Source organism: Arachis ipaensis, chromosome B03 (genome assembly GCF_000816755.2).
Source record: "Arachis ipaensis cultivar K30076 chromosome B03, Araip1.1, whole genome shotgun sequence".
NCBI classification, from domain to species: Eukaryota; Viridiplantae; Streptophyta; class Magnoliopsida; order Fabales; family Fabaceae; genus Arachis; species Arachis ipaensis.
Genome location: NC_029787.2, coordinates 4,125,604 through 4,136,724, shown reverse-complemented (window position 1 = coordinate 4,136,724; position 11,121 = coordinate 4,125,604). Strand labels below are relative to the sequence as shown.

Here is an 11,121-nt window from a genome sequence, read left to right as displayed (position 1 = left end):
TTTTGGATCCGAAAGGTCAGAGTTCACCCCAAAATAAGTTTAATGAATGATTATTCTAGATAGTATGGGGATGTTCATTTTGTAACTCAATAGTCCATTGTACAAATAATCTATTGACTCCCTAACAACAATATATATGATTAACAAAATTTCGCGTAAAATTGTTTGTTCTAAATCTACGAAAATAACAAAAGTAAAGTAAAAAAAGATAAAGATTTGGATAAGGAAGATAACAGAAGAAGAGGTTCAGTTACAGAGTCAACGGCATATAACTGTTCGGTCAAGCGAAAGAGAGAAGGAAATAGAAGCCACGCGCGTAAGTGTGCGCGTGGATCTGTTATTTTCAGTTTTTTTTCTCATTCATTGGACACACTCGTTTTTAGTCCATTACATAATAACAACACAACCTTATGTATGTTCTTGTCTTTGCCCACCACTTTCTCTGATTCTCTCTCTCTAAATAATTTTCATCATATCATATACTCTCTCCTTTCATCATCACCAGCTTTTAATTTCCCTTTGATTTTGATTTAGATTCACATATAAAGTAGTTGTTGTTGCTTACATGTGTCTTAATTCTTACTAATCTTATTATATAAACCTCTCATAATTATTTATTATTATTGGTTCTTCTTTCAGACATTACCTTTTTTCTTTCTTTTGCTTCAAACCTTTGTATATATAAATACAATCTCTTCCTTTCAATTCCCGAATGTTCGTTACAGGGTGTATGACCAACCTCCCCACCATGCCACCCTCTAATTTCAACCATCAATCATGGTGCTAGAACAAGAACAAGAAGAAGAAGAAGAAAAAGAAGAAGCACAACGAGGTTAGATTCTTTCTTTATTATTATTATTATTTTTTTATAAATTTTCCTTTTGTATAAGTTATGCAGCTTTATGGTTCCTTTTATATATACAATGTTTGGTGTGAGTAGTTCTGAACCCAGGTTTTTTTATGATTCTGGATGCAGGAAGAAGTATCAATTAATCAACAGTTTCTGGAACATATTATGAGAGCTAAGAATTGATCTGTGGAGCATTTTGATTACTTATTTGGTTTTGGTGATGGTTGGGATTATAATCTCTCCTTTGAGTTGCTTCAAGGAGATGATTCTTGCTATCTGGGATGAAAGATGGTAGTTTTGATCTGGGTTTTTGCTGGTAGGAAGAAAAGAAGGTTCTGAAATTCTATAACACTAGAATTAGTTAGGGTTCAATTTAGAAAGGGATTCATTAAGGTTGTTGAATTCAATGGCTACACCAACAGTGCAGCAGGAAGCTGCGGCTGTGGCCGCTACTCCAAGGAAGAAAATGACCAAGCAATTGACCGGGAAGCGCGACGACACGACCCTGCACTCGGCAGCGAGAGCAGGGAACTTGGCTCTCATAAAGGACACACTTAGTGGTGCTGAAGAGGGTCAACTTCATGAGTTGTTGGCAAAGCAGAACCAAGCTGGGGAAACAGCCCTTTATGTTGCTGCTGAGTATGGTTATGTTGATTTGGTTAAGGAGATGATTCGGTATTATGATCTCGCTGATGCCGGAATCAAGGCTAGGAATGGTTTTGATGCACTCCACATTGCTGCTAAACAAGGGGATCTAGGTATATTTCTTTGTTGTTTGTTGTTTTTGTGTTCAATTTGGTTTACATGAGACCTTGTTTTGAACCTTTTTCTTGATTGATTTTGCAGATGTGTTGAAGATCCTTATGGAGGCTCATCCTGAATTATCAATGACCGTGGATCCCTCGAACACCACGGCTTTGCACACAGCCTCGACACAAGGGCATACTGAGATAGTGAAGTTTCTATTAGAGGCAGGTAGTAGCTTGGCAACCATAGCTAGAAGCAATGGGAAAACAGCTCTGCATTCTGCAGCAAGAAACGGACATTTGGCTGTTGTAAAGGCACTTTTAGAGAAGGAGCCTGGGGTTGTGACACGGACCGATAAGAAGGGCCAGACCGCACTTCACATGGCGGTGAAAGGGCAGAATCTTGAGGTGGTGGAGGAGTTGATAAAAGGGGATCCCTCATCAGTAAACATGATTGATAATAAGGGTAATACGGCTTTGCATATTGCAACCCGGAAGGGTAGAGCTCAGGTAAATTAAGATTATCCTTGCCATTGTTGTTCTAAATTTTATACAAATAGTTCATATGGATTGTTCTGAATTGGGATGACAATAAATAGATTGTGGTTTATATCATCATCTCCCTTATATGTCCTTGCATGTTTGGAAATTCATTGGGAGGCCTAGAATTGATTTTAGGAGGAACTGAGAATTGAGGAAGTTAAATTGAATTTGTTGGTTTTAATGTTGTTTGATCTCTGACCCTCATGATCAACTAGAATTGATTTTAAGAGAAGCGAAAATTTTTAAGACAGAATCATGATCAACTTGGGTTGGTCGAGGGGTTAGCTCACTCGTCCGCTTAAGCAAGTGTTGGCAAACCTTAAATGGAGTTCAGATCCGCAGCATATTAGTTCTTGGTCTGTCGGATTGGGGGTTACTAAGAAATAAAAGTAAAAATAATGCAGTTCTAGTTAAAGGCAGGGTCTGAACTATGAGTTTTTGTTTGTGCAGATTGTGAAGTTGCTTCTTGGACAAAAAGAAACAGACACCACAGCAGTTAATAAATCCGGCGAAAGTGCATTAGACACTGCTGAGAAAACTGGGAACTCCGAAATCAAAGCCATACTTTCGGAACACGGTGTTCAAAGTGCCAAAGCCATGAAGCCAAAGCCAACAACAGCAGCTAGAGAGTTGAAACAAACAGTGAGTGACATAAAGCATGAAGTCCATTATCAATTAGAACACACGCGCCAGACCAGAAAGCGCGTCCAGGGAATCGCCAAGCGCATCAACAAGATGCATGCTGAAGGACTCAACAATGCAATCAACTCAACCACTGTGGTTGCTGTCCTCATTGCCACAGTTGCCTTTGCAGCTATCTTCACAGTTCCTGGCCAATTTGTTGATGATCCAAAAAACATTCCTAAAGGGATGTCCCTTGGGGAAGCAAACATAGCCCCTACGGCTGCATTCATCATTTTCATTGTCTTCGATTCCATTGCGCTGTTCATCTCCCTAGCCGTCGTGGTGGTGCAGACCTCGATCGTGGTCATAGAGAGCAAAGCTAAGAAGCAGATGATGGCTATCATTAACAAGCTAATGTGGCTGGCTTGTGTGCTTATCACTGTGGCATTCTTGGCACTTTCATTCATAGTTGTTGGAAAAGATCAAAAGTGGCTTGCAATTGGAGTCACAGTTATAGGAACAACTATAATGGCTACAACATTAGGATTAATGTGTTACTGGGTCATTAGGCACAGAATTGAGGCATCAAATTTGAGAAGCATAAGGAAGTCTTCAATGGGAAGCAGGTCAAGATCATTTTCAGTTTCTGTTATGTCAGATACTGAGATACTAAACAATGAGTATAAAAAAATGTATGCGATTTAGAATTATTTTATAGAGAGCTGCTAAGTCATGTTCTCTTTTTTTCCATGGCTAGTTGGAGCTATATATCAAATACAAAGTGAAGCCTTCTTAATGTATATATATCACTTTGCTCATCCATATCTATTTCTGTCTCTCAATATAATGGGCTCATTTCTTTTTCTTCTAGTACTTGTTTTATAAAAATAATTATTTATTTCATTTTCTGAATTATTTGTTTGTGTTTCCCAGAATAAAAAGAAAATAAACATTTTTTTTTTTTGCATTTTTTAGAAGTAAGTAGAGGCTTGCTTCTATTTTTGACAAAAGTAGTTGAAAAGGGAGATAATTTAAAGATTTGTTATGGTTAATGCTTACAATAAATGCTTTCTTAAATTTATCTTTATAATTTTTTAAAAGACAATCTAACCTTATATTATTAATTAAACTAATATATACACACACACTACAAAAATACTATTTTAGCTTAAATTAAATATTTTATATCTTAGTAAAATTAAATTTATATTCAAATATTGAATACTATTGTAAACTATGAACATTATTAGTGTTTTAGTAAAAATATTTAGAATATTTTATTGATTATTGATTATGTGCATGTTTGGGCGCCATTATTTTGTTAAGAAAAGATCTTTTTTCAATGAAAAAAGATCTTTTTTTATTTTTTAACGTGTTTGGCAAATTTCTAGTAGTAAAAGTAAAAGCACTAGTAAAATCAAAAAAAGATCTTTTTTGAGAAGCTGTAATTTACATCTTTTTTTAAAAGATCTTTTTTCCTTAAAAAAAATTGTTTTTCATGTAATAAATGAATAAAAAAGTACTTTTATATTGTTATACCCAAACATAATTGATAGATAAAAAGACCTTTTTACATAACATATCCAAACATAAAATTACTTTTACTTCTTTATAAGATCTTTTAAGAAAAGATAACTCGAAAAAAGATCTTTTCTTAAAAGCTTACCCAAACAAGCCCTATGTAAAGAATATTAAATAATGAGTTATCTAAAAGTAATTATTAATATAATATTTTTCTAAACATAAGAATAACCTTTTGAAAACTCTCCAAAAGAGAGAAGAAAAGCAAACTTTGGCACCAAAGCCCCAATCTCCATTATTCGGGGGATCATCAACACGCCGAACTGAATTTGAAAGCTTAAAATTCGAAAATCGAAAGCAGTTTGTGCGTGTAATTGAGAACAGCCATGGACGAAGAATTGCTTGAGCTTCAGCGACAATTCCAATTCGCTCAGCAAGCCAAGTCCAGCATTCGATTATCTGAGCGAAACGTCGTCGAGTTGATCCAAAAGCTTCAACAACTCCAAATCATCGATTTCGAGCTCCTTCACACCGTTTCTGGCAAAGAATACATCACTCTCGTAAGCTTCACAGTTATTCACGAAGAAACAAAACACCGATTAGTTTCCATTTTTCAGCATTTTTTTCTTCTTAATTTCAAATTAATACTACTCTTTTGTTTATTTTGATGCACTGTGATGTTATAAGTGATGTTAATCGAATTCAATTGATTTTATGCGATCGCGAAATGTTATCAGGATCAATTGAGGAACGAAATGGTTTCTGAGGTTAGAAAATTAGGGCGCGTTTCGGTGATTGACCTTGCGGACACTACTGGTGTTGACTTGTACTATGTTGAGAAGCAGGCTCAGCGCATTGTGGCGGATCACGCTGAGTTCATGCTGAATCAGGGGGAAATCATGTCCGAATCGTACTGGGATTCGGTCGCCGAAGAGGTTAACGAAAGGCTTCAAGAATGCAGCCAGATCGCGCTCACGGAACTCGCTGCACAGCTTAATGTTGGATTGGACTTGGTTGCGTCCATGTTGGAGCCGCGACTCGGCACTATGGTGAGTTCACTGAGTGTTTTGTTAGCTTCGGAATGGCGATAGATGTTGATATGTTCATTGAATATCTTGTGTCTGTTCTGTCAACTTTAAACTGCATTGGAGCTGTTTTGATTAGATCAGTGAGTGTTTCATGTTGTGTTAACTTTGGAAATTGGAATGGCATTGGAGCTGTTTTGACAAGTTCCCCTAGTGTTTCTCATGTGTTATGTAACCTTTGGAATGACATCGGAGTTATATTTTATGAGTGTTGTTGATCTTTGGGACAGGTGAAAGGAAGGCTTGAGGGAGGGCAATTGTATACTCCCGCCTATGTGGCCCGCATGAATGCAATGGTTCGGGGGGCAGCAAGGGGAATCACAGTGCCAACAAATTTGACGGTGTTGTGGAGCTCATTGCAGCAGTTACTGCAGGAAATGGGCGGAACCGGTGGTGTGGCGGTTGATGGATCTTTCTTCCAATCTTTGTTTAATGGACTTGTGAAGGAAGGCGAGATTCAAGGATCAGTTCGTGCAGGAGTACATTGGACACCAGCTGTAAGTGACATGTTTCAATCGATTATGCATTGTCAAAGTGATGTCTAGATTAAGGTTTTATGGTTTCTTTCTTGGGCCTTTGTTTTGGTTGAACCCTTGATGATCCTTCTCTCAATGTTTGGTTGGCAACAATTGGAAGCATTTTTAAATTCTTTTGATGTATTGCATTTCCAGTTTTTACTCTTAATCCTCTGATTGACAGTGTCCAACGTGGTAGTATTAAATTGCTCTGCTATCTACGTTGGTGCTAATAACTTAGTTCCTCTTTCAAACGTTAAGGGAATTTATTATGGTTTTCACTTCTTACATCACATTACAGGTGTTTGCCATTGCTCAGAAGGAATCTGTGGATTCATTTTTTTCACAGGTATGACTCACTTCTCATTACTCTGTTTTGTTGACCATATTCAATCTTTTTTATATTTATAGTACATCATCTGAGCTAGATGGCTGTATAATCTTTTCCAGTTGTATTCTTTGTCTTTATCGTTCATGTTGTGCTGCCTTTCATTGCATGCTTTAGAATTCTTTTATCAGCTATGAGGTTCTGCACAAACTTGGAATCCCACAGCCCATTCAGTTCTTGCAGGTAAGCAACTTGTCACCATTTCAATTCTTTTTTCCAAATAAAGAATACAATGATCATGCACCCACTCCTGTTTATTGAGTTAAAGTATACACTCTTTATAGTGCCTTAATCTCTTAGTCTGCTGTCCCTTAAAGACTGACACATGTCATTCTTTATTTATCTTCACAAATTGAAGTTCTTTTGAATTAATTATCATGTTGCTCGTAGTTTGTTATTTTATTTTATTTATGAAAATATTTTTGTTTTCGTATTTTTAAAGATTTTATCTGAATCTAAAAATACCATGCAGTGTATAGGATATAACATATGTTACATGAATATCTTATATTATACCATTTGTTTGCCTAGCTTATGTGATGAAGTCTAAGTTTGTGCAATCCAATTTAGTCCAGATATCCTGAAGGAAAACCTCTAGTCACAACATTTGTTCACCAATCTATGATTGACATGTTAGATGCTGCTACTGAGGATGCTATTGAACGTGGTAGTTGGTAAGGTCCTTATTATGTTCCTTGTGTACCTTTATAGCAAGTCATGTTTGTTCCTTGTGTCCTGACATAACAGTGTCGCAGGAGTGATTCTCTTTCCTTGTTGCCCTCATCTTTCACACCTCAAGATGCAGCTAAAATGCTGTCCCTCTGTCAATCTGTTCAATTGGCTCTCAAGGTAATATTTGAGTTTGATTACAATCTACATCGTAAAATTTATGCTCCCCTCATCTGTTGATAAACATAATTTACCTTGCAGTCTAATAAAGCGCACATTTTTGGAGAATTTTATGTATTAAGCAGCAGCTTTATGAAGGTATGGTGATTAATATAAGTAATAAAAAGGTACTGATGAATAAAAGATCACTATCTGCTGCTATTTTTCTCATTGGTTTCCTGGTGCCATTTTTTCCTTTCTATAGGACATATGTGATCGCGTGGTGAAAGAGTTGGAGACATTAGGCGTTTCAGGGTCTTTTGGCTCTAAGATGTCTGATGATCTACAAGTAACCAATGAAGCAAAAGGATACGATTCAGGAAGGTTGAACGAGTCCAATGAAATGGCAAGTGATGCTGGGGCCAACAAGCATTCTGATAAAGGGTCCAAGAAAAAAAAGGGGAAAGCCACTGGAAATGCAGCAGCAAATCTATCTGAAAGTGGTCCAGATAACCAGGAACAGGCATCCACAAAATCTAAGAAAAACCAGAGAAAGAGCAAGGATACATCGTCACAAACATCAGATTCAAAGTCAGGTTCAAGGAAAGAATCAGTTAAAATGAAGGACGACCATCTTAGTAGTCCCTCAGAAGAATGGATCGTGCAGAAAATTACTACCCTGTTTCCCGAGTTTGAAGAACAAGGTCTGTTGATTCTGACTTCAAATCTTTCCTTTCTTCCTATACAAGTTATTCTGTATTCTCAAATGCAGTGCTATAAATTTGACAGGTCTAGATGATCCTGAAACAATTCTTGAGCCTTTGGCTAACAAATTAAGGCCTACAATAATCAGTTCTTGGATGGAGAAAAGGAAGGCATTACTAACAGAAAATGCAGACAGAATGAAACGATTGCTTGATAATTTGCAGAAGAAACTTGATGAGGTTTGCTAAAGTGGCACAAACACAACTTCTGTGGTCTTTTATACATACAGTTTACTATCTTAATTGTTTTTTCTGTGTTTCCCTGGTGGCAGTCTTTCTTAAACATGCAGCTCTATGAAAAAGCCTTGGAATTGTTTGAAGATGATCAATCAACTTCTGTAAGTTCTGTTATGTTTTTTAGAAGTTCAATTCTTCTGTTTTCATTGTTGAAATGTGCAAATTGACATGTAAATGATGGCAGGTTGTTTTACATAGGCATTTACTAAGAACAGTAGCAGCTCCTATGGTGGATATGCTTCTTCATGATCTGGTAATTCTACACAATGAACTGTTTGTAAACGTAATATATATCTTGAGGGTTTAATATGGTCTAAAGCAATAGATTCATCATCTGCAGGATGAACACAACAAATTGAAGAATGGTGTTGAGGTTCAGGAGGCTCCAAGTTCTGAATCTATTTCAGTTAGTCCTGGAGACAGAGTTGCAATTGTAAGAATAAGATGTTATTTGCATCAACGTCTGTATTGGTATTGTGTTTGCTGCTGAGCATTAGCAGGAGCCATAGAATGAGTACTTACATTTTGTTTATTATTTCCTTTTGTAGTCCAAGAGTTTTCCTAGACCTCTTGCAAATAAGGCTCTTGCTGTTGTAGAAGCATTGGAGGGAAAGGTTGGCATTTCTAATTTTGCAACAAATCTTGTTGTTAAGGTTTATGTAATTCATTGTCAACCATTTTTCAATTTACAGTTGCAACCAGTTGGGTGAAAATATCGTTTTTCTTAAGCATCAAAACTATTATCCTCTCTGATTTGTGAACAGTATAATTAGAAGTTGAATTTGAATGTTCAAAACAGAATGTTGAAGTATTCATGGACGCATTTAGAGCAGTAACTGAAGAGAGGTAATGTGTCTATTATTTTGTTGAGCTTCAGGAATGATTTGACCTCCAGTGCTTCTGTAGTGATTCAAGCCTTGCAATGTGATTTGATCTTGAATATTCTTTTTTTCCCTCAGTGCATTGCCTTTGAAAAGACTCGACAAGAAACTCGAAAGAACACTTTTACATTCATATCGTAAGGTATTTATGCTTTCACCCGCATAAAGCTTTATCAGAATTTGTTTGAAGCTACTAGATTCACAAATATACTGTCAATAACACTGGTAATGTATTAAATATCAGATTGGTAGATCAACTGAAAATTACCCAAAATATTTATGAATAAGTTCTTTTCAGCTCAAAGGAAAATTCTAATTTAAGTCCTGAGGAACAAATTTCCAATCAGGGGAAAATATTTATCAGAGTTGGCCTACCATTAACTTTTGTTATTGAATATCAGGAATTAACATCCCAAGTTTCTGCTGAGACTGACCCTGTATCCCTTCTGCCAAAAGTTGTGTCATTACTTTATATCCAGGTAACTTTGGTTGCTTCCACACCCCCTCTCTCTTTCTGAAGCCTCCCATCTCCTTACTGTTTTCTTCCACTTTTGTACAGGTTTACCATAAAGCTCTTCAAGCCCCTGGAAGGGCGATCTCTGTTGCTATTTCCCAATTGAAGGTATGTTCTCTCTCTGTGGGTTAACATCACACTGAATATGAATATTTTAGGCTTATTTAGATTGTATGATTGTATCTATGATGGTAATATAGACAAATTTTGGCACCTTTGGCAGGACTGTATTTCATGCAATCATATAATATTTTACATTATCATATTTCAAAAGTCTTCGGAGATTTATTTTTTCACGTCTTAAAACCTTTCAGGATAAGCTCGATGAGTCAGCACACAAGGTATTGACGGATTATCAAGCTGCTACAGTGACTCTCTTAGCACTGTTATCAGCTGCACCTGGTGATGTGAGTATTACTTATCAAGCTTGCTTGCATGTTGCATTTTGTACATCTATTGGCTGAGTTCATTTAAAATAGTTGTCCCCACTAAATGAACTTAGTTCAAATTAGTAAGTAAACTAAGGGAGGAAATTTTTTTTATTGAAAAGGTTAAGATTTTAAATTTCGTAGAATAATATATGTATATAAATTTTTATCTGTAATAAGTAAAAACCTTTGCATTCTTGGTTTCTTAACAAATGTCCTGCTTGTTAGGAAAAAACTTAAATTTTCATCGACATTTCAAAAAAGCTAGATAAGAATTCTAGTTTTCATCCTTTTAATGAACTCTTTGCACAAACGTTTTTAATAGAATCTTTTATCTTTAAAAAGTAGAAACAGAAACCACTTACTCAGTTAACTTTACTCTGAAAAGCCGACCATGCCGGCAATCATGAAGAAGCAAAATATTCGTTTTTCTTTTAATATTATGATCACCTAATTTCAATATCACTGAATAATTGGAAAATGTATACATTGTAAATTACCATGTTTTCGCCCCCATGTTTTATAGGAAGACGATTGTGCATCTGATAGAATTTTGAGTAAAAGGGAACTTCTGGAGAGTCAAATGTGGGATCTCAAAAGCTTAGTTTTGACCAACACACAACAATCTTCATAAATAACATATCACACCTCAATCAAGCAGGGATGCATTTCACACAACAATTATTCAGTGATGTCTAGTTCCTTAAGTGAAAGCTTATGACAATTGTGTAGACTAGAGAATTTTTACAATTTTATTTTAGACAGTACAAAGATCATTTTTACTAATTCATCCCGCATAAAGTTCGATACTCGGGTGTTTTCCATACTTAAATTTCTGCTTAACAAACTTTAGATATTCTGAGCCAGAGCCTCATTGATATACTACCAAATAATTTGGAACCTAAAGACAATTTTTCATACCCATTTGTTATGGATTAGATCACTTAAAATATCAAGCAATATTCTAATTGATTTAATATGAAAGCCGAAAGAGCTATATAATCCGAAATGAAATAAATACTTTTACCACTCCGATGAGTATGATGTAAACCCAACTACAATCGAACAGGGGAAAGGGCAAATTATGTCATGCAATGGGAGCGTAAATTTGCAAAATTAAACAATCCTATAATCAACTTCCACTTTGTACACACAAATCATTGGCCAAAAACAAACTCTTAAATGAAATTCTAATTC

General features: G+C 35.9%; 2 protein-coding genes across 3 annotated transcripts; both read left to right on the top strand.

Annotated features, from left to right (window-relative positions):
- LOC107629150 (ankyrin repeat-containing protein At5g02620) lies at positions 414-3,633 on the top strand. Its single transcript, XM_016331856.2, has 4 exons — positions 414-832; positions 977-1,608; positions 1,697-2,106; positions 2,590-3,633. Exons 2-4 carry the CDS (start codon positions 1,257-1,259, stop codon positions 3,466-3,468), a joined length of 1,641 nt encoding a protein of 546 aa, XP_016187342.1. The 5' UTR covers positions 414-832; positions 977-1,256; the 3' UTR covers positions 3,469-3,633.
- Positions 4,515-10,790, top strand: LOC107629152 (E3 UFM1-protein ligase 1 homolog). 2 transcript variants are annotated; one of them, XM_016331857.2, is made up of 20 exons: positions 4,517-4,844; positions 5,022-5,333; positions 5,600-5,866; positions 6,186-6,233; positions 6,390-6,455; positions 6,843-6,946; positions 7,028-7,121; positions 7,203-7,259; positions 7,366-7,804; positions 7,890-8,044; positions 8,137-8,202; positions 8,286-8,354; positions 8,442-8,534; positions 8,650-8,715; positions 8,901-8,947; positions 9,061-9,124; positions 9,384-9,461; positions 9,542-9,604; positions 9,811-9,903; positions 10,451-10,790. In XM_016331857.2, exons 1-20 carry the CDS (start codon positions 4,671-4,673, stop codon positions 10,556-10,558), a joined length of 2,463 nt encoding a protein of 820 aa, XP_016187343.1. In that variant the 5' UTR covers positions 4,517-4,670; the 3' UTR covers positions 10,559-10,790. The 2 variants fall into 2 exon arrangements, with proteins under 2 accessions (XP_020973478.1, XP_016187343.1); XM_021117819.1 differs by lacking the exons at positions 8,901-8,947; positions 9,061-9,124; positions 9,384-9,461; ... (1 more) ...; positions 9,811-9,903; positions 10,451-10,790 and adding an exon at positions 8,794-8,826 and having other exon boundaries at positions 4,515-4,844.

What these genes read in the sequence shown, in the direction of transcription:
- LOC107629150 (XM_016331856.2), top strand. Translation starts at nt 1,257, where the DNA reads ATGGCTACACCAACAGTGCAGCAGGAAGCTGCGGCTGTGGCCGCTACT. An exon ending in TGCTAAACAAGGGGATCTAG is followed by an intron (nt 1,609 to 1,696) that starts GTATATTTCTTT and finishes TTGATTTTGCAG; the next exon opens with ATGTGTTGAAGATCCTTATG. An exon ending in CCCGGAAGGGTAGAGCTCAG is followed by an intron (nt 2,107 to 2,589) that starts GTAAATTAAGAT and finishes TTGTTTGTGCAG; the next exon opens with ATTGTGAAGTTGCTTCTTGG.
- LOC107629152 (XM_016331857.2), top strand. Translation starts at nt 4,671, where the DNA reads ATGGACGAAGAATTGCTTGAGCTTCAGCGACAATTCCAATTCGCTCAG. An exon ending in GAGTACATTGGACACCAGCT is followed by an intron (nt 5,867 to 6,185) that starts GTAAGTGACATG and finishes ATCACATTACAG; the next exon opens with GTGTTTGCCATTGCTCAGAA. An exon ending in GCTATTGAACGTGGTAGTTG is followed by an intron (nt 6,947 to 7,027) that starts GTAAGGTCCTTA and finishes ACAGTGTCGCAG; the next exon opens with GAGTGATTCTCTTTCCTTGT.